The sequence below is a fragment of the Achroia grisella genome, unplaced genomic scaffold, assembly GCF_030625045.1.
Source record: "Achroia grisella isolate CSIRO2021 unplaced genomic scaffold, CSIRO_AGI_Agris_v1 utg474, whole genome shotgun sequence".
Classification (NCBI taxonomy): domain Eukaryota; kingdom Metazoa; phylum Arthropoda; class Insecta; order Lepidoptera; family Pyralidae; genus Achroia; species Achroia grisella.
Genome location: NW_026712878.1, coordinates 3,851,502 through 3,875,915, shown reverse-complemented (window position 1 = coordinate 3,875,915; position 24,414 = coordinate 3,851,502). Strand labels below are relative to the sequence as shown.

At 34.6% G+C, this 24,414-nt stretch overlaps 1 protein-coding gene across 1 annotated transcript; it reads right to left on the bottom strand.

Annotated features, from left to right (window-relative positions):
• Positions 1-13,463: 13,463 nt before the first annotated feature.
• On the bottom strand, positions 13,464-24,414 carry LOC131845543 (uncharacterized). The gene is made up of 7 exons (XM_059194612.1): positions 24,319-24,414; positions 22,493-22,610; positions 20,713-20,783; positions 18,250-18,325; positions 17,002-17,148; positions 14,933-15,092; positions 13,464-13,684 (listed from the first exon to the last, which is right to left on the bottom strand). The coding sequence occupies exons 1-7, from the start codon at positions 24,412-24,414 to the stop codon at positions 13,546-13,548; spliced, it is 807 nt and encodes a 268-aa protein (XP_059050595.1). The 3' UTR covers positions 13,464-13,545.

The window sequence follows — 24,414 nt, the reverse complement described above, 5'->3', positions numbered from 1 at the left end:
CGAAACCTATCATGAACATTATTGGACATGTACTATAGTTAGAAATAATTGCTACCACTATAGATTTTTTACACAATTGTAATAAAAATTACGCCGAATGTCGCAAATATGTATAGAATAAAAAAAACATTTATTCAAATAAACTTAATTTAAGCACTTTTGAATAGTCATAACATTTTTTTTACCTACCGATCGGTCGGAAAGACTCATCACAAGAAGAACGAGCGAACGTATGTGTTGCTCTTTTAAATAATCCTTGTAAGTTCACATTTTTCAAGTCGAAAAGTGTGAATACAAACTACCAACTAATTTATTTGGGTCAAATATAAATATACAATAAGATTAAATCAGTCGTAGTTATAAGAGCAGACCAGTCCCTACAAGCAGCACTCGTTCACGAGTATGACGGATGAGCCAGCCATCACTACGTGTACATGAACAGCACTAACATCACGTTATCTCTATAACAGCTTACAAAGAATGCTGCTTGGCGGCTAAAATAGGTGACACTTTTTATAGAGTTTACCTGTAGTAAATCTCGAGTCTTATTAAAGAAAGATTTTATTTAAACTTATTAAATACGGTAAAGATTATCATATTTTCTTTTCATATAATTGAAATTACTATCAAGCAAAGGGCCCATCTGAAGGTAACAAATATCCGAAGCTAAATTCACTGTCGCTTTATGAAGAACATTAACTTTTCCGATAATAAAATGAAAACTTTTCCCAGATAACGATGTCAATAAGATCTCACTTACATATATGTACACATGGGTATGGGAGCAATATTACGATGCTATTGATCTGATTCATAGAATCTAAACTTGTATTTATATTTTTTATAATATTTCTGATCGTTACAGGATTACATGTGGTGTACAAAGTGATCTATGTCTACTTATTGGAAACTCACTACCGCATATATCACGGGGAGTGTTCTGAGGAATTGTTCGGATAATACCAGCTACTGAGTTTCACCACCGTACCACCCGCCAGAAACTGAAATACCATCCTGATCATCTGGATGAATGGCGGTCTTCCACAGTGCGGTTTTCTAGAAACTTTTTGCCACGCACAACCACATTGTGGAGTCACCTTCCAGCAATGGTATTTCCGAACCGATACGATATTGAAACCTTCAAGAAAAGAGCTTATTCCTTTTTAAAAGGCCGACAACGTACTTGCAATTCCCCTGGTGTTGCGGGTGCTCATGGGCTGAGCCGCATGCTCGTTTGTCCCCTGTGTTATTAAAAAAAAAGACTCCAATGACTGAATATTTGTACACTTTCTACATAGTAGCTTCAATGCATAAATCATCAAGTAAGTCCACTTTTTTAAATAAATTATTTAACTTTCTCTTGACTCACCAAAATGAGTTATAACTGTATTGCAATGTGTTAGTCGTAGGTATATTTATTTATTTATTTATAATTGCACATGCGTATACATAAATTTACATATGATAAATTAACAATACACATGGACTCTGTTTAAAGAGTATGGCAATTTCGTAGATGACACATTCCAATAATAAAATTTAAAATTTAGATCTGTTGTAGTGTCCAGTTAGCTCCTATAGTACGTCTGTTAAAAATTCTTTTACTGTATAGTAAGCTTTGTCGGTCAGTAGTTCTTTAAGCCTTTTTTTAAATAAATTAATTTTATCTTCTTGTTTTATGGTTTCCGGGATTTTATTATATATTACAATGGATCGGTAATACGGACTCGCCCTAAACATTTCTATTTTAGGTTCTGGTAGGACCAGTTGGCTTTTTAATCTATTATTACATTTAAAATTAAAATATGATAAATGCTCATGAACAAATACAGCTATCTCCAATATATAAATAGACGGTAAAATTAATATTTTTAATTTTTGAAAGTGTGGTTTGCAACTGTCAAATCGCTTTATTTTTGCTATCACGCGCATGCACTTTTTTTGTGTTATGAATAGGTCCGGGGCGTTTGTGCTTTCTCCCCAAAGGATTATTCCATAACGAAGCCATGCATGTGCATAAGCATAATAATAATTTATCTATATTTATTTATTCAATATGATATTATATAAGTATGTATACATATAATATTACTATATCTTATATATAAAATTCTCGTGTCACAGTTTTCGCTCCCATACTCCTCCGAAACGGATTGACCGATTCTCATGAAATTTTGTGAGCGTATTGAGTAGGTCTGAGAATCGGCCAACATTTATTTTTCATCCCCCCAAATGTTAGGGGTAGTCCAACCCAAAATTTTTTTTTTTATTTTAAGGCAAAACAACGTTTGCCGGGACAGCTAGTATTATATATATTTGCATTCAATATCATTACAGAGTATAATATATGGTCGCTGTCGCTGTCTGTCCGTTCCTATGTATGCTTACATCTTTAAAACGTTTGTATATATAATACAAGTACACCCGTGTGAAGCCGGTGCAAGTAGCTAGGTTTTAATAAAAGAAATATTCTACGGGTATGAAGTCTTGGGTAATAGCTAGTTGACATTAACTTTAGATATTTATAAATCTAATATTATGTATAGGTGTATATTTTAGTGCGAAATTGAGTTTGATATCAGTAAATACTACTATAATAAATTTGACGGCCTCGATGGTCTAGCGGTTTAGCACACCGCCTTACGACCGATGGTCGCGGGTTCGATTCCTCGCACGGAACAAACATTTGTATTCATGAGTAAGATTGTTTGTATCGGTCTGGGTGTTCTATGTATGATATGTATGTATTTATAAAAAAAATATCTATGTATTTGTATCAGTTGTCTAGTACCCATAACACAAGCTTTAACTAGCTTAACTTGGGTCTAGATGGCACTGTGTGAATTGTCCTGAGATTATTATTATTATTATAATAAATAGAACATCACGCCAATTAGTTTAGTAGTTACACGCTTAGTTCCCATATGAATTCAGCTGTTGATCGTCTATCTATATGTCCCTGATTATATTCCATTAGAGATTCATTTAGAATTCTCTTCACTTGACATAGACTGCCATTTGTAAGCGGATTGCCAATTTCAGAGCAAGGAAATTGGTATCATCTCGAATATTAGTTGTAGCTGTCTAATAGTATACTTGTATACAGACAGACTCAAAACTAGATTCGTAGAATAGATTTTTCCTATATATCGACCCCACTGGACTAGCAGTTTCGCACACCGCCTTACTTCCATTCGCGAGTTCGATTCCTCGCACGGCACAAACACATTTGGGTTGGTATCTGTCTGGGTGTTTTCTATGTATAATAGTAATAGTGTGTGTATTCACGATGAAAATATATCTATGTATTTGTTTTAGTCGTCTAGTAACCATAATTTAAGCGTAACTTGGGTCTAGATGGCGCTGTGTGAATTGTCCTGAGATTATCATTATTCCTATAATAAATTTTCTTATATATTGAAAAAATTTATAGCTGCTTGTTGGTCTCACTAAAACTTTACAATATATACTGTATTATACGTATATTGTAGCGCACGAAATAATAAAAATATCTTAACTGCCTTTTAAAGTTTTAGTTAGCCCCCTCACCTCCCCACTATGCCCCCCTCTCTCCCCTACTCTCATATATTATAACGAACAAAATAAAAATATATGTATTGAAGTCGGTGTCTTAGATTTAAAAAAAAATTGGCAATAATCAATACTTCTAATATTAATATATTCTTTAAATATGTAACATGTGGATTTTCTTTTGTTTATTTGTCTGTAACGGATCATCATCATCATCATCATCGCAGCCCGGAAGACGTCCACTGCTGGACATAGACTGGACTGGACATAAACTTTGTCGATTTTAAATATTCACCTATTGATAGCTATAACAATGCCTGTTTTTTAAATTAGATTAGGCAGCTCTACTGTTAGCAGCGTGAAGCCATACTCTCCGATCGATTCCCGTCCAATTCAAACGGGGAAAGAAATTACGAGTTGAGCCAATTTTCGAGCCTAAGTGTGATCAGATCAAAGTCGTATCCGTCAGATAAAACTTAGGCTTCAGCTGACCTAGGTATGCCCTCATACTACAGTTGTATCCATCAGACAGAAGTTGCGCTTCAGGCGATCTATAAGTCCATAGGCTACTTGTAGGGACTGGTCTGCTCTTATCACTACGACTGATTTAATCTTATTGCATATTTATATTTGACCCAAAAAATTTGTGCTTGTTGGTAGTTTGTATTCACACGTTTCGACTTGTAAATGTAAACTTACAAGGATTATTTAAAAGAGCAACACGCAAGTTTCTTGCTCGTTCTTCTTGTGATGAGACAGCTTTCCGAACGAGTGGTAGATAAAAAACAAATTGTTATGAATATTCAAAAGAGCTTAAATTAAGTTTATTTGAATAAATGATTTTCTATTCTATTCTATTCCATCTGCAGGTTTGGAGTGCTATCTGCACTCGCGATAGGTGAAGCTGTTAAGGCAAGCTGCGGCCAATAGCATTATATTCGAAATATAGTTCGAAAAAGCCATATCAATACTTTAAATTCTAAAGCGAGTCTGTCTACTTGTTTGTTTTTTTTTACGAATAACCAGCTCATTTCTTATTTAATGAAATGGAATAAAAATAATGTGTATTCCAATAAACTTAATATAAGCTATTTTGAATAGTCATATTTTTTATTCTACCACTCATTCGGAAAGCAACATTGATCTCAAGAAAACTGAGCGCTAAAAACTTGAGATTCTCTTTTTAATACATTTTGTTTTAAGTAAACACAAATGAAATGAAATTTTACTTGAAGATCGATCATAAGACCTGACCTAGACTATATTATCTCAAAATTTTGATAAATTCACGTGTAACACCTAGTATTCTATAACCAACAAACTTGCGTTGCCCTTTTAAATAAATGTTTTAAGTAAACACAAATTAAATGAAATTTGACTTGAAGATAGAGATCATCACATTACCGGACCTAAACTATGATTTATCTCAAAAAGCTGACGAAGTCGAGTGTAACACCTAGTATTAGATAACCAACTTGTATAGTGTAAGTACTGGACTACGTGTATTAAAAAAAGTATAATTTTCTCCCCAACTCGCCCTTACCAGATACGCTGGACGGGGATGATTGATGATGGTGCCCAAAATTGTGCCGGCCCGACTACAGCCGGCCGACGCAATTTGGAGCTCCGCTCTTTGCAAAAAGTGTGACTCAAGTTAAGAGAAACTTGCCAATAAATTTAATTTAATTGTATTTATTATTCTATCATATATTACATATTGGTATGGGCATGTAATGCGTAGGAATGAAGATCATATCCTAAGGACGGTGTTACATATGAATGTGGATGGTTATAGGGGTAGAGGAAGACCGAAAAAGAGATGGATGGACTGTGTGAAAGATGATATGGTGAGAAAGGGAGTAAATAACGGAATGACTGCGAACAGAGATGAATGGAAGAGAAAAACATATTACGCCGACCCCAAATAAATGGGATAAGGAAGAAGCAGATGATGATATTACAATAAATGTTATTCTATTCTTATTGATATTGACGACCACGGTAGTCTAGCGGTTTAACGCACTATCTTACTTCCGATGGTCGCGGGTTCGATAACTCGCACGGCACAAACATTTGTATTCATGAGTATGATTGTTTGTATCGGTCTGGGTGTTTTCTGTGTATAATATGTATTTATGAAAAAAAAATATACCTATGTATCTGTATCAGTTATCTAGTACCCATAACACAAGATTTAGCTAGCTTACCTTGGGTCTAGATGGCGCTGTGTAAATTGTCCTGATATTATTATTGTTATTCTATTCTATTCTCAGGATCATGTTATTTCTTAGGCCTCCGTTATTTTGTGAAAATTGTGAAAATCAACGCTGTAACTTCGGCTGTAGCAATATTCAGAAAATTCCTGCAACAGAAAGAGCGGAGTCTGTTTTAGCAAATATTCTGTAGCAATATATTGGTTCTAGTTGTTTTATTATGTTAATGTGGCTGTGTTTATGTATATGTATGTGTGCGTACATGTATACATGCCTCCATTTAAAATTGTATGTGCTAATGTCAACAATATTTGCTAATTAAATGCATATAATATTAAAATACACACAGCGCCATCTGGTCTTAAACTAAGAATTCTTTTAATGGATAACAATAGATTTTTTTTTCAGTTTCAGGCGTCCATAGGCTACGGTAACCATTTACCATCAGATGGGCTGTATGCTTGTTTGCTACCTACGTGGTATAAAAAAAAACAATCTCGCCGGTGGTACGTACCAGTGAAGAAGTATGGTATTTGCATAAAGTCAGTTCAGATAGTCCATTGTGACAAATTCATTAGTAATAAAGGACTATGGTTTATGCAACACAGGGGCACTGCTTGGAAATCAACCTGACTTCCACGAGGATCATTGGACCTTTGCTAGGAATGTGACACCAATCCTTGAAACAAAAACATTGATAATTTCAGATTTTGTTTGTATGTCTATACGTATGTATATGCTAATGTCACAAAGGACATACGAGATTTTGTATGTCCTTTATGACATTAGAATAGAATAGAATAGAATAGAATAGAAATGATTTTCTATTCTATTCTACTCTAATGTCACAAAGGACATACGAAATTTCGTTTATACATTTCGATATATTTTATAACTCATATAATATATACGTTACAGATTGCTTTCTTATATATTGTGGAATATTTTAGCAAACAACGAAGTCGGGGGCTTGGGTAGTCTATACATATAAATAAAATTGGAGTGTCTATTTGTAATATTTAAATATTTTTTTTTTACAATTTTTGTCTGTTGTTCCGGCTAATTTCTGAAATGGCTTAACCTATTTTGACAGAACCTTTTTTGGCAGGTAGATGATGTAATCAGGAGTAACTTTGGCTACTTTTATTTTAGATAAATAAAGTTTATTTCCACGCGGGTTCAGCTAGTATTTATATAAAAAAGTTCATGTTTGTCTGAATTCCCATTCTTTTTAACAGGACTTGCTTTCCGGATGTAACGATACATTTCAAAATGACTAATTAAAATAATGATGTTAATAAATTTATTTGAATAAGAATTTAATTTAAATCGCTCTCAGTTCATACCTTGAGGCTTTGTCTTAGCGGCTCATATAGTACATGCCAACTTGAATTTGCATACAATCATTCCATTTGTAAACGGATACTGTACCTGTTCTATTTCATTATTTAACACGTACCCATTGTCAAATATCTTTGGAACAAGCAATTCTATAAGACGAGTTAATACCAAGCTCACGGACCGATTCAGATCGGACGAACCGTGACGACGACATCATTGACAAGTTAACACAAAACTCAGGGGGAAAGAGGATTGTTAGTAATGTGGATTGATAATGTTATTGCTAGCAATGTAAGGTACATTCAGTCAGGTTGTCCTCCACGCGGTTCCCACTGGAAACCATTGTGATACATTCTTGGTGAATTTGTCACAATGGGCTAACTGATCTGACCTCATCATTTCAGCTTACCACTCTCCACTGCCCTGCCACCGTAAACCGTTAGCTCAAACGGGTACAACATTCCATTGTCATCCAAATTCAAATTCAAATTCAAAATATCTTTATTCATGTAGGTCTATTACAGACTCTTATGATATGTCAAATCTACCGTCAGTTCGGAATGATTTCGAGATGAGAAGAACTGACAAGAAACTCAGCTCATATTTTTTTTTTAATGTTGTACATATTTACAATAATACTATTTCATTTAAATTCAAATTTGGGAGAATAGAGTGACCACCAGCATATGCTATATAAAAAAAATCAAAAAAATCAAAAAATCTAATCAGTGTTCGCAACCTGAACAGACCAGTCCCCACAAGCAGCACCCGTACACGAGTATGACGGATGAGCCAGCCATCATTGCACTCAACCATATTAGAGGGAGCACATCGACCCGGCCCACCACGCCGCCACAAGTTTGAACTTTATAGCGAGCATGACTGTTTCAAGTTACTCCATTACGTCATTTATATTATTTACAGCATAAACTGTAAAAAAAGTTTACGTTATCAGTTTCAGTCCTAACGAACCGTGCCGATACCATATCAATTGGCGTATTTCCAGGCCAGATTATGTTAAAGAACTGCTATCATGCCACACCCAGGGGCGCATCTACCTAAGAGCTTTTTGAGCTGCAGCCTAGGGCCCCGAAGATACAAAGGGCCAGTCCACGCTGAAACGATATTTAAAATAAAAAAAAAAAATCTAGAATGTTAAAAAAACCTATAATAAGGTTGGCAACCCTGAGATCAATCAACCCTCGCAAGTATGCGTCTATCGAAAGGAACGGGGAATTTCTGGTCGCTTGATTTTTTTTAGTCGAGTAATATAATTAGGCCCCTAAGTAGATTTAGCCCAGGGCCCCACAAATTCACGATCCGCCCCTGGCCATACCAGTTCTTCTTAACTGTAACAGACAGCCAGCTAAATGGTTAAAACTTTTAAAGTAACATTTCGAGTATCTAAGTAACACATAAGTGGCAAACAATATCCTACAAGTTAATGTAGAATATTTATTTTGACGGCCTCGGTGGTCTAGCGGCAAATGACATCGCTTTTCTTCCGATGATCGCGGGTTCGATTCCTCGCGCGGCACAAATATTTGTATTCATGAGTATGATATTTTGTATCTGTTGAGTGTTTTCTATGTATAATAAGTATGTATTTACTAAAAAAATCTATGTATTTGTATTAGTTATCTAGTTCCCATAACACAAGCTTTAGCTAGCTTAACTTGGTTCTAGATGGCGCTGTGTGAATTGTGCAGGGTTATTTATTATTATTTGTAATATAACATTCTTTATCTCTTTCTGGCCCTACCTGGACTAGAAAGAGATAAAGAATGTTATAATCAAAATATCGCGCGGTGATATCACCTCACGACTGTAGCATTATATATGATGTGATGAGGTATCTCTACATATATATTGTTTATCTAAGTAGTGAGTATACCGGAGAAATAACTATACTACTTATTTATTTATTTATTTATTTATCCTTTATTGCACTATTTAAAATAATGTACAATTGGCGAGCTTAATGCCATATGGCATTCTCTACCAGCTAAACATTGGGTAGAAACAGAAAGCGGTTGAAGGGCAGTATTGGGAAAAGGCATACTATTTGTATTTACCTAACTTAGGTATATATATCGATAGTAATAAGCTTACATACCTGTGAATATACATATATACGTACTTAAATAATCGCTGTAACAGGTACTATATATATATATATATATATACAAAAACACAAAAATATATAGATATGTATAAATATTATTGTACATTAGTAAATTTATTTGATAGTATTTAACAACGCTTATTAGTAACGCGTATATTAGACATGGAGTCAGGACGTAAACTGTCTTTACACTTGATCCTGATACCTTTCCTGATAACATAGATTATGTTATCAGGAAAGGTACTAATGTAAGGGAGTAGAGTGCTGACAGAAATATTACTCCCGACTCCATGTCTAATAAGCTAACTGCACAAAATCATGCACTGGAATCAAAAGATTATATTTACTTATGGCTCGAAGGCACGATTTTTCATTTTTGCATATAAAATACTTCTATATAAGCAAATAAAATAACGTACGTACTTATAAGATAACAAAATTGAAATTCGTATTCTTAAATAAAAATGGCTAGCTTTTAGGACTTTGATACTTAATATTCGAAGTTAAATATTTAACTATTTCTCAATTTGTTACTTATAGTCCGCGACCATGCGGCAGGTTAATGTAACCAAATTTCCCCCGGTTGAAAACTTCTATAATGGTCAAGGTAGTTATGAAGCCTAGTGAATGTCAGCTGCAGTTTCGAGGGTGGATTGAGAAGCAAAACCCTCACAAACTTATTTTTTTTATATAAAAATAGACATTATGTACTATAGCTTTAAAGTTCGTTACAATTCTTTATTAGGAAAATTATTTTAAAATGTCTACTGTTCACTAGATGGCTTTACTAGGCTTTATAATACAGCAAAAGATTGCTCGCGAATTCCCGTAACTCTAACGAAATATTAAAGAAGGAATACCTTGGGGTTTTTAGCCGGCAGGAGTCCGGCAGCACTCGTATACCTACCCTGGAGCAGGTCTCCATGAGTTTAAAAAAGGCTTCATAGGCGGCAGCCTGCAAGAAGAAGCACTACCCTTATAATACAACTACCAAACCATTTTAAAAGTTTTCGGCCAAGAAAAAATTGTCGAAAAAAAAAGTGACGAAATTTGACTCTGGCTCTGGGACTATTCTACCATTGTGTGGAAAGGCCAAGGATTTAAATCTGTGGAATGTTCGAGATCAATGAATAGTTATAGTCTGGAGGTCGATCCTTCAACTATATACTATCAGCTTCGATCAAATAAATGTCAATTATAATACCCTTTTTAGATGAATGATTTATTTGTATTTTCGGCGTACATGTATTTTCAAAGTTAATGTCAAAACTATTTAATTATTAGAATAGAATTGAATAGAAATAATCTTTATTTGAATAAACAATATACTTTTGAATTGTCATAATTTTTTGATTCTATCACTCATTCGCAACGCATAGACATCACAAGAAGTATGACTAAGAAACTTGCTTTCTAAATATAGGTTGTTATAAATAAATACACATTAATAAGTAGGAGGCATGCGATAATCAACATATAAATCTTATTAATATTCGCTCTTCTTCAAACGATAAATATTGCACTTATTAATCTTAAGTAATCAGAGTTTGTGTTATGGGTATTAGACAACTGATATAAATACTTATATTTTTTTGTAAATACATACATAATATACATAGAAAACACCCAGGCCAATTCATTCATTCCAATGGTCGTGGGTTCGATTCCTCGCACAGCACATGCATGAGTATGATTGTTTGTATACGTCTGGGTCTTTCCTATGTAATTATATGTATTCCTTTTCTATATAATATGTATGTATATTTACAAAATAAAAAATCTCTATGTTTTGTATCAATAATCTAGTATCCATAACACAAGCTTTACCTAGCTTTAACTAGGGTCTAGATGGTGGTGTGTGAATTAAAACCATTATGTACACATGTTCCAGTAAATAAATTGAAATTAATTGAATTGATCTGAATCACAGAGGTTCATTAAAAAAAATTAAATTTAACTGTAACATGAGATTTAAATCATGCAATCGAGAGTATAAAAACTTTTTATCTCCAACTTTACTCGAATAACATTTCAGATTACAGTCCAATTGCCCGGATGTATCGCAAATACAATGAAATTCTTGTCTCGCAGAGAGATACAGATATTTTCCATTTAACACTACTTCAGTTCCGGACACAGTTGAAGTTTCGCCGTGTACGTTATCGAATATATATATATTTTCTTTCTTTCTTTTTTATACACACACTGACACAAATACTGTAATATTTAATATTGTTTCTATTTATGAATAAATATATTTTCTTTCTTTCTTTTTTATACGCACACTGTCACAAATACTGTAATGATATTTAATATTGTTTCTATTTATCAGTTATCTATTACATAAATACCTATTAAAAAGCCACTCAAAATGATTCATGTGTTACTGTAGTTCTGTATTAATAACCTGAACAATTCACACAACGCCATCTAGTCCCAAGCTAAGCAGAACTTATATTATGGATACTAGATAACTGATATAAATACTTAGATACATTTTTATTTTTAAATTCATATATACGGCCCATCTGATGGTTACCGTAACCTATGAACGCCTGAAACACCAGTGGCGTCAAGTGCGCGTTGCTGACCCTTAATATTTGATATATTAAGGTTTCTTTTGGGTCTACAGCCCCTTCTTAAAAAACTCCATACTGTAGACTCGTGAGAAAACCTCGTACTCGTAAAAAAAATCCATCACAGAAAAAGTAAATTCAGTCAAATTCAAATTCAAAATATCTTTATTCATTTAGGTCTATTACAGACTCTTATGATATGTCAAATCTACCGTCAGTCGGAAATGTAAATTCATACAAAATATATTTTTGGTGTCGTCTGGAATCGTGTTTAATGTATACATATAAATAAAATTGGAGTGTCTGTTTGTAATATTGAAATAACTTTTTTTACTACATGCATATGAATATAAATACGGTACATACACCAAAATAACATTTTTTACAATTTTTGTCTGTCTGTCTGTCTGTTTGATCCGGCTAATCTCTGAAATGGCTGGACCGATTTTGATGGGACTTTTTTTGGCAGGTAGCTGTAACATAGGCTAATTTTATTTTAGAAAAATAAAGTTAAATTCCACGCGGGCGAAGTCGCGGGTTCAGCTAGTAACGTAATAATCATCGAAATTAAAACATTTTCTAAACCTTTCTGCGTGTCAGGCCAGCCCAATGCCTAGCTTAAGATGTCGCTGAACTCAAATCCATAATAATTCTGAGAAAACGAAAAATAATATTAATAGAGCATTCTTGTATGGTAATCCGATTGGAGCAATTCATTTTCGGACAATTCAATAAGTTTTAAATATTTCAGGGATTATTCAAATATAGATAATCCATTGAGTTGGGCGACGAGTTTTAAGTACCTATTGTTATTAGATGAATTCAATTTGTAAAAGATTCTGAGAGGTCCAAAACTTATATTTAATAATAACATCTTAGAACCATTCATACAGCGCTATCTAGTCTAAAGTTGAGCAGAGCTTGTGTTATAAATAAGTATAACTTACAACTGATATAAATATATAGATATATTTTTTTGTTAATATATAAATAAATAGCTATTGCCCGCGACTTCGTCCGCGTACAATTAACTTTCATTTTCTAAAACAAAAGAATTATTATTTTCAAAATAAAAATAGCCTATGTTACTTCTTATTACATCAGCTACCTGCCAATAAAAGTCCATCAAAATCGGTCCAGCTATTTCAAAGATTAGTCGGAACAAACATACAAAAATTGTAAAAAATGTTATTTAGGTGTATGTACTGTATTTATATTCATATGCATGTAGTAAAAAAAAAGTTATCTCAATATTACAATATACAAACAGACGCTCCAATTTTATATATATGTATAGATATACACAGAATATACACCCAGACATATACAATCGTACTGATGAATACAAATGTTTGCACCGTGCGAAGAATCGAACCTGCGATCATCGGAAGAAGCGGTGTGCTAAACCACTAATCTATCAAGTAGTAAAAAAGTAAAAAAAATATATCCAGGGTTACTGCGAGTAATAATAAAAAAAATAAAACTCAATCATAAAATAAATTATTAAATAATATTTACAAAAATATACAATAATTTAATTTTTTGTCATTTACGTATTTATTAATATTCACTTATAATTATACATGATCATCATCATCATCATTTCGCCCGGAAGACGTCCACTGAACAAAGGCCACTACGACGATTGGTCCTGCACTGCTCGCATCCAACGCCTTCCAGCGATCTTGACCAGATCGTCGGTCCACCTTGCTGGAGGCCTTCCCACGCTGCGTCTTCCGGTTTCCTTATAATTACTAGACTAATATAAAAATATCGTGCCATCTGAGTGGTTTTCTACTTTCAGCGTGGGAGGAGGTGGATCTCTCTCCAGCATGTATTCTCTCAACTGAAGAAGTACGATATTCAGGAGTGAGGCTGCAGTCGCCACGATTAACAACCTGAAATATATGAAATACTGCAAAGATGTTTTTCTTCTCAGGGCACACAACGCCATCTAGTCCCAAGCTAAGCAGAGCTTGTGTTATGGGTACGAGAAAACTGATATAAAAACATTAATAGTTTTTTTCATAAATAAATACATATTATACATAGAAAACACCCAGACAGATCAAATAATCATAATCATGAATACACATGTTTGTATCTTCGAGGAATCGAACCCGTGACCATCGGATAGTAAAGCGATACTCACTAGACCACCGAGGATGTCAATAATAATAATTTTAATCTACAAAAAATAATAATCATTAAATTAATATGTAAATCAAAAACTTTGTACCGTTTTTTATTGAAATTGCGCAGACGAAGAAGCATGAAATTTCACTCACTTATAGTTTACTAGCTTTGGCTCGCGGCTTCGCTCACGAAGTAGTAAGTATTATTATTAACTAGGTGTAGTTTTTGCGGCTTTACTTTTGTTTAGCGTGTGTAAAAAATTAGTGCCTACAAAATCTAAGAAGATTTATATAAACTTACATCCCCATACGGGTGGAATTTATCAAAATTCTTTCTTAGAGGATGCCTACGTCATAGTAGCTTTATGCATGCAAAATTTCAGCCTGATCGGTTTAAAATTGACAAAGTTTCATACAAAATTTCATCCCCTATTTTATCCCTTTGGGGGCAGAATTATGCAAAATCCTCTCTTAGCGGATGCCTACGTTATATCATCTACCTGCATGCCAAATTTCAGCCCGATCCGTCCAGTGATTTGGACTGTGCGTTGATAGATCACTATGTCAGTCAGTCACCTTTGAGTTATATATATTTAGATATATAGTAGAGAAAAAGTGCAGAAAGCAATTTTTTTTATTACACATTATATATATATATAATACAATTTTTTTTTAATTATTATACAAATATACTAAACCAATAAAAAAAAACATTATGCATTACACGCTACACTTTTTTTAAATTATCTTATATAAGTTTTTAACATATTTTTAGAATGTGTATATCTATGTCTAACATCTTAATATACATATATATTATTTCTTCTGTACCCGTGATGGTCATCAAAATTCTAAACGGCTAGACCGATTTGGATGAAATTTTGTTTATAAATTTCAATGCTTCCTGGATGTTTTAAAAATAGTACCGCCGATTTTAGAAATTGATGGCGCTGCTTTTCCGCTCAAGACCATACCTTATAGTTTAATATAAATGTGCAAAATGTTATATACCAATATGAGTATCCAAGCGAAGGTGATAGACCATAAGAGCCGAGAGCTACAAAGGAGAACGCCAGATGGTCCTGAAGAGTGGACGTGGCCCAGTATATGCCGAACATTAGGAGCACTGCTGTCCCCAGTATTAAACTTATAACATTAGCCCAAAGACAACCTGAAAATTAATATAATAAGCTTTATAATAGCTGTCAAAAGAGGTAGGGAAAGTGGTACCAGAGGTAGGCTTTGTACAAAGTCATCTTGGTAATTCTATCTCAAACATTGCAACCAGCTATATTGTAAACTGTGTTTCGGTTGGAGGATGGGATGAATGTGCAATTTTTTTGTGGATGCTAATAGAATGTTTACACTGGAGGGGCACCAGCGATAAGTTGAGCATGAGATCAGATCAGTATCATCAGCCCATCGTGATAAATGACAGGCATTTTTTTTTTATTTTAAATACAATTTTCCACAGACATATTCGTCCGTGTCTTTTTTTAATTTACTTTAATATTATTATATTTCTTTAATTTCCACTTTTGTACAACTCCAGCCGAGATGTTACAATTTGCCTAACAGTGGCACCGAGGCAGACCTTATCCGTCTGGCCCAGAACCACCGCTGGCCGGCCGGGTGAGTCGACAACATGCAGTGTCACCTATCTTTATAGGAGCCAGTTACATTTACCAATATGCATATACAATTATATAAATCTTACTCTACTACTAATTTCACAGTTTTCATTACATTGTGTTGTATTGTTACATTATGAATTCTTACATTGCATATACAATTATATGAAATCTTATTTTAACACTATTATCAAAGTTCACTATTTGTTATAATTATATAGTATAGCGCCGCGATAGTTATCTGTCACGGCAAATGCTGTATATCGGCCATGTTGCCAAACTTGTAAATATATATTATAGATGTTTTACATGTAATGCGTAGGAACGAGGATAATATTTTAAGAAAGATGTTACAAATGAATGTGGATGGTTATAAGGGCAGAGGAAGGCCAAAAAAGAGATGGATGGACTGTGTGAAAGATGATATGGTAAGAAAGGAAGTAAATAACGCGATGACTGCGAACAGGGATGAATGGAAGCGAAAAACATATTACGCCGATCCCAAATAAATGGGATAAGGAAGAAGCAGATGATGATGATGATGTTTTTTATAATCGTTTTGCGTGTGTATGTGTTTGTATATATATGTAATATGGATATTAAATATGTGTATATTTATAGCAATAAAGGTTGTCAATAATTTTTTTCTTTCTATATTTACAAGGAACTTATCACGATGATTCTCCCTGGAAATGGTACTCAAGGGTACCTCAATCCACATTACTAACAATTCCATTCCACCCGATGTATGTGGGAGTACATAGAGAGATGATATCTTAGTTCGCGGCACACCTGATGGTAAGTGATTACCTACATGAACACCTGCAACACCAGGGGAATTCAGTTGAATTGCTGGCCTTTAAGGACGAATAAGTTCTTTTCTTTAAGGTTTCAATATCGTATCCGTTCGGAAATATCCTTACTAGAAGGTGAGTTCACAATGTGGTTGTGCGTGGTAAAAAAAATCTGGAAAAATGCACGGTAATTGGCCGCTATACACCCAGATATCATGATAGATATTTATTTCTTTTTTATATAATTCAGGCTACATGGCCCATATCACAAATACCTTATAAACTAACATCCACATTTTATTATTATTTAATAATAAAATATAAATTGTCTCTGTGGTCACGACACTGGTGACGGCAATCTGCCACGGTAGCGACGATATGGGCAGTAGTCCTTCTTCATGAAGGTCAGCGTATATCGTAATATCCTTAGCACAACGTCATGTAGTCCCAAGCTAAGCAGAACTTGTGTGTTAAATACATTTTTTGTATACATACATAATATTCTTAGAAAGCACCCAGACGATATAAACAATCATACTAATCGATATCAATATATGCATCGCGCGAGGAATGGAACCCGCGACCGTCGGGAGTAAAGCGGTGTGCTAAACCGCTAGACCAGCGAGGTCAATAATATATTGAAATACCTACAAACCTGGTAATCCAAATATTGGTTCGGTTGGATTCTTAGTGGAGTTCATGATAGCCAGCCCTGCAGAGAATATTGCGAACAGCAGTTGCAGGAACAGCACCAGAAGTAGAAAGAGGTAGAAAATAAAGGATATCACTGGCGGCGTTGATACTGCAAATAAAAGAATTTATCTTCACGCCTAACCTGTTTGTTTATTTGTAATAGTTTATTGTACAATAACATTATAAATAAAAGGACACAATTGACTTAAAAAAATAAATAAATGCGTACAATGGCAGACTTATCCCAGAAGAGGGATTTCTTCCAGTCAACCTTTGAGTTACTGAGAGGAATTGCGGAGTGGTGGAAATAGGTGCAAGAAATAATACGCATCACAATGTAAGGTACAATAAATAATACCTGTATGAGGTAGTTAGAAGGTTAGAGGTTTTTAATGCATGGTAATGTAATGGTATTCTCGGATATGTATGCTAACAGTATACGCTGGTGAAGCATCAGTGGAGGATGCTATCATCTTAACACATTCGTCACCTTGAGATCAGATTGTCGTGGCGGTCTAACTGAAATCGTACATTGCTAGCAATATTGACCAGTTGTTAGCATAGTCAGTCGTTACTAAATATCCCATTCCTCTCAATTAGGGGTATTGTGAATTACCGACGTAGTATTAAAAGCAAGTTTTCAAGTTCATATTTTGTTGGGTACCGATATTTGAATATAAAATGGCCAGCCTACAACAATTTCTCTCATAAAATTATCCTTATCTTTACTCTCTGACTGACTTGTGAGAGGAAAGCTTGTGTTATGGGTACTAAACAACTGATAGATGTACTTAATTTTTTTTTTTATACAATCAAATTTGGTGGGTAGGGGATTGTTAATGTACCACTCCAGGTTGAGCTCCAGAACCAAGGTGGTCCCCCTGGATATCATTGTGATAAATTCATAGAGATTTACCACCATGGGCTTAACATATCTGACCTCAAGCTCATCTTATCATCCTCCACTGGTGCCCCGCCAGCGTAAACCGTTAACGCAGATGGGTGCACCATTCCATTATCATCCATAACAATCACACAAACAGCCATACTGGCATAAACAAATTGATACATATGAATACAAATGATTGTACTGTGCGAGGAGTCGAACCCGCGACCATGATGATGGTCGTAGGGGCGTAGATGGTATGCTAACCGCTAGACTATTACTCAATATCTGGGGTAGATCTGATAATGCTGTATAAAGACTCACATGGGTTTTCTGTGTCGACTGTTATTACTGAAGTGCAGGTGACCGTCGGACGGTAACCATTGGCTAACGCTTCCACCTGTAAATGTGACAATACATTATTAAAGTAGCTAAATCTATACAATTATTATAAAGCTGAAGAGTTTGTTTGTTTGAACGCGCTAATCTCAGGAACTACTGGCCCGAATTGAATAGTTACTTTTGTGTTGGATAGTACATTTGTCGAGGAAGACTTTAAGCTATATAACATTACGCTATAACCAGTAGGAGCGGAGCTGCAATGAAAAATATAAATGAAACGCAGACGAAGTTGTGTGGGTCAGCTTTTTTTAATATACGAATTGGTTTATTTTTATTTTAGCGCTTAATCTAGTAAACGATGGGAACCATAAAGAATGTGTAAGAAATTGACACTATTTTACTATCACTATGGCACACCACGTTTTTTTTATTTATTGGAGAAAAAAATACATACACTCCTAAAATTCCAGCCTTCCACCATCAACTCATATTTAATAGCGATATTAATTTCTATAACAAAATAATGTTTGACAGGCCAACTAGTTCATTCTAATACTCCGCGCCAGTATGTTAATCTGAACATATTTTGTAAAACCAAAAACTTTCATTCCAATCCACCATCGTTTTCTATGTGAAACCATGGGGCATATTATAAACTCTAATTTGATTTGTTTTAAAATACGTTTTCTATGTGAAACCTTGGTTGGGCCATATTATATGCCCTAATTCGAATTTATTTAAAACAACTTTATTTAGAAGAATTTCTCGCTCATTCTTCTTGTCATGAATCTGCGTTCCGAAAGAGCGGTAGAAAAAAAATGAGTATTAAAAAGTGTTTACATTAGGCTTGTTTAAGAAATATTATTGTATTTATTTATTTATAGATTTACATTTATATGAATAAAGATTATTTCTATTTCTTATTTCCATACATTGAACCGTTTACTGTCTAGCGATTTGGTATTATGAACGTCTCATTTGACGTTTGTAAGCGTTAGAAACTGTCAAAAAGACACTGAAAATCATTCTCGTTACGGGTCAGTCTTTAGTAGCATTTATTGAATAGTTTTCAACAACACACGAATGAATAAACAGACAGCTGTTACAACGATTACGATATCACGAATTAACGATTTTATTGTATGCAGTAATAATCTATGTATACATATAGTATAAATAAAATTGTACTCCAATTTTATCTGTTCGTAATATTGAAATAACCGTTATTTACTACATCCATATGAATATAAATACGGTAGATATATCAAAATATCATTTTTGTGTGTCTGTTTGTTCCGGCTAATCTCTGAAATAGCTGGACCGATTTTGACGTGACTTTTTATGGCAGGTAGCTGATGTAATAAGGAGTAACTTAGGCTACTTTCATTTTAGAAAAATTATGTTAATTTCCACGCGGACGAAGTCACGGATACAGCTAGTAAAAATAAATTTAATGAAATTTTTAGTGAAATATTGATACAGTAGATAAGATAAACTTGGAATATTATTGATCAGTAATATTTACCATAATAGCGATGTAAATAATATGAAGGTATTCATTTTAGTCAAATATTATTGGACACTGTGAAAATTCCTAAGAGACGGCCAATTTTTCCTCAATAAAATAATCTTTTACTAGTTTATAGGCAAAGGTTGTTGTTTTATACTTTGTAGTCGACGGTACTTATTAAATTGAAAATTAAAAAACTTATCCTAATTATCATATGATCGAATTACAAATATTTCTTAGAATTATTTTATTTAAATTACCCATTGCATCAAATATTATTTTATGAGCGTGTAACACTGTGAACGAATGAAAATCTAAACTTCATTTTGGTGAACGCGATCTGTATAATGTTGGTGAATTCCATTTAAAGTAAAACGAGATCAACGTCGTTCATTTTTTCGAGTTCACGCTGAACTCCGTTTCCTTGAATGTGAACGTGGTGAAATCCAGCCTAAATGTATATACCTACAGTAGTTTATATTTGTTATTTGTTCGTATTAAAACTGCTGACCTAATTTTGATGAAGTATGAACTGCTCATCTTCTCGATTTTAATACATAGGATACTGTTAACCCGAATCGTGCAACACCGTTGAATGTAGACAGTTAATTATAAACGACTAGCTGTGTCCGCGGTTTCACTTACGTGAAACGTATAGCCTATATGTTATTCTAATGTATAAGCTATATTACTTTAATGTTTCATTAAAATTCGTTCAGTAGTTTTTGCGTGAAAGAGTAACAAACATTATTTTTTTATAACACAAGGGACAAATGAGCTTGCGGCTCACCTGATGGTAAGTGATTACCGCGGCCCATGAGGGTACTCATGGGCGGTAGGGGGATTGCAAGTACATTGTCGGCCTTTATATTCACATACATCCATCCATACTCACAAAGTTTCGCGTTTATAATATTAATAAGATAGGTAATTACCTCGGTGATCCTCGCTTCTCTAGTTGTTTTACAGCTCAGAGCACAAGCGTTTTTGCCAGGCACGCATGTCACTGAAAAAAGTATAAGTATATATAATAAGTAAATAAGTAATAGTCTGACATCCTCGGTGGTCCTGCGCCACACACCGCCTTACTTCCGATGGTCGCGGGTTTGATTCCTCGCACGGCACAAAAATTTGTATTCATGAGTATGATTAGAATAGAATAGAAAATCATTTATTCAAATAAACTTAATTTAAGCACTTTTGAATAGTCGACATTTTTTTAATCTACCGCTTATTCGGAAAGCTGTCTCATCATAAGAAGAATAAGCAAGAAACTTGTGTGCTGCTCTTTTAAACAATCCTTGTAAATTCACATTTTACAAGTCGAAACGTGTGAATACAAACTATCAACCAGCACTAATTTATTTAGCCTCAATTATAAAAACACAATAATATTAAATCAGTCATAGTGATAAGAGCAGACCAGTCCCTACAAGCAGCACTCGTTCACGAGTATGACGGATGAGCCAGCCATCACTGCGCTCGACTATATTTTAGGGAGCCCAATGACCCGGCCCACCACGCCACCACATGTCTGGATATATTGATCATCTAGATTGTATCGGTCTGGATGTTTTCTATGTATTTATGAAAAAAAAAATCTATGCATTTGTATCAGTTATCCAGCTATGGCACAAGCTTTAGCTAGCTTAACTTGTATCTAGATAGCGCTGTGTGAATTGCCCAGAGATTATTATAATAATCCAGGACAATTCCTATAGCGCTATCTAGTTATAAAATAAACAAAGGTTGTAGTTAATTAAAGTACTTTTACAATTGATGTATATGTATATATTATCAAAGAGAACATAATATTATATAAACGATATGTTTCCATTTTATTTACATTAATGCAACTTTTTTCACGTAGTACGTTCAATTTATTAAAGTTATTTATCGATTCATCAATCGTGCCTGATTGAATTTATTTTTTAAGGAAAGTATTTGTTTATTACTAAAAAGAATCAACAACAGCTTAACTATGTATCATACTAGTACCCATTTTCGTTAAACAATCTAGTGACGGTAGATGAAGAAAAAACTGCTGTCACCTATCTACATTGACATCGCTGTTACTCCAGTCAGCTCGTGACCACGGCTAGTGCATCCTAGTCGAAACGTCGAGAGAGGTAAATACCTTTATTTGCCATAAAATTATTCGTGTTAAGACCCGGTTAGTAATTTAAATAATGTATATTAAACACGAAAGTTAGTAACTAATACCCATAAACTAGTACCCATTACTAATATCCCTCCCCCATCCATATCCGTTACACATCTATTACTACACTAGCTGTGATCGCGGTTTCACCTGCGTGAAATTTGTAGCCTATTTGTTGTCTATTCTGATGCATAAGCTATATTGCTGTAGAGTTTCATTAAAATTCGTTCAGTAGTTTTTGCATAAAAGAGCAACAAACATCCATACTTACAATTTTTCACGTTTATAATATTATTAAGATATATATACACTTTTTACATCACTATGGTGGCAATCAAGCTTACGGCCCGTCTGATGATAAACGGATACTATATTCTATGAACCCCTGAAACACCAAGAGTGTCGCGTGTGCATTACTAACCCTTAAGACCCCTTAATACCCATCTTAAAGAACCCAATGCTCACGCCCGCATTGCGAACCTTTAAGAAACCTTAATATACCCTTCTTGAAAAGTTATATTATATAGTCTCAAGAAAAAATCTCGGGTACTTACTATGGAGAGTGCTCATAACCGGCGTGATGAGAGTGTAATCCTCCCACACTCCAGTGAACAGGCCATATCGTAACTGACTGTCTAATTCTTGACCAGATTCCGATGCACTTGATACTACCTGAAACAAACCACATTAAAAATTAAAAACGAGCAGGACATTGTCGAATACGGACCAGGAGTAACCTGACATTGAGGGTGACGCAGCTGGAGTCGAGTCATAACGCGAGTTTTAACGCGTTTGTGGCCCGAGTTCCCACCAACATGGCCTGGCCTGGCCACCTTCATGAAGGAGGACTACTGGCCGAAGGGTGTTGTGTATCGCCGCTACTGTGGCAGATGTTATCTGATTCAACAGAGATTAAGTACGTAGCGGTTTCTATGTTGATTGTCGCATGCCTAATCCTTGTTGTTAATTAAATATAAGTAAATCAATATTTATTTAAAAGAACAACACACAAGTTTCTTGCTTATTCTTCTTGTGATGAATCTGCATTCCAAAATAAGCGGTAGAATAAAAAAACTTGACTATTCAAAAGTGCTTATATTAAGTTTATTTCTATTCGATTACCAATTTATATTTATTTTTTCTATTAATTATATCATTCATATCTATGTTAGTCTGTAAGGTATTTATAACATAGGCCATTAGTAGACTGAATTATATATATAAATAAATTTAAAAAAATAGTTATACATACAGACATTCTTATCAATATTTTTTTTATATTAGTAGTAGTAGTAGTTTTTTATATTAGTAGTTGTCGGCGGGGGGAAGGGAATTGTTAGTAGTAGTTGATACCATTTGATATAGGTTGACCATGTCAGGTTGACCTCGACACGCTTCCCCCTGGAAACAGTTGTGGTGCCAGCACAAACCGTTGGCGCGAACGGGTGTACCGTTCCATGGTCATTCATTCATTCATTCATTCCAGAATGAAATGAGACAGATGTAGGTTGTAGGTTAAACCTTTAGCTAGGAAAATATTATGTCAAGTTAATATCCACGCTGTTCCCTCAGAAAATTGTCGTGGTGCCAGCGTAAACCGTTAGCGTAGACGGGTGTACCGTGGTTGTCCATTAAATGCCTGAAGATAGTGAACAAAGGAAGCTAGTGGCTGCAGAATTAAGTGAGATTCAGGTAGGTTACATACGCAGGCAGAGCACATCTGGATGAGGAGCAAGGGTACTATTAAAAATGTGGTGTACCTATTTGCTAGCAACACGCCATGTCAAGCCTATTTTTGGTTACCTCATTAATCATTGTAGTTACCTCGCCTTTAACTGAATGACTTGACTTCATATTTCACTATTTCATTCATCCTATCACTCAAAAGGTGTTCCGTGTCCATCAAAATATATTAAAAACAACAGTCTAACACTGATTAGACAACTACAACATCTAATGAAAATAAAAATACACAGTCACCCAGTTATGACCTGCCGAGGTGAAAGGAATTGTTTGTTGAAAATTCACCAGTTAATTTGTCACGATGGACCAACTGACCTATCGCCATGCTCATATTATCATCCTTCACTGGTGCCCCGCCAGCGTAAACCACTAGCGCAGGCGGATGCAGCATTCCATAATCGTCCACGGGGGAAAGAGAATTTTTAGTAATGGGGTCTAGTGTCCCTATTGCTAGCAATGTACCATGTCAGGTTGACCATGTGGTTCCTTCTGTAAACCTTCTGTAAAATTCGTGAAGAATTTACCACGATGGGCTAACTGATCTGATCTCATCCTCGTCTTATCATCCTCCACCTTTGCCCCTCCAGTGTAAACCGTTGCACCATTCCATTATCATCCAGAAAAAAGAGTTGCTTACCCAACTATCGCTGGCTGCAGCAACCACAATCAACAATATGCTCAGGACACTTAACAAAAACGCGCAAAAAATGTAACCGCGTCGCGTCACCGCCAT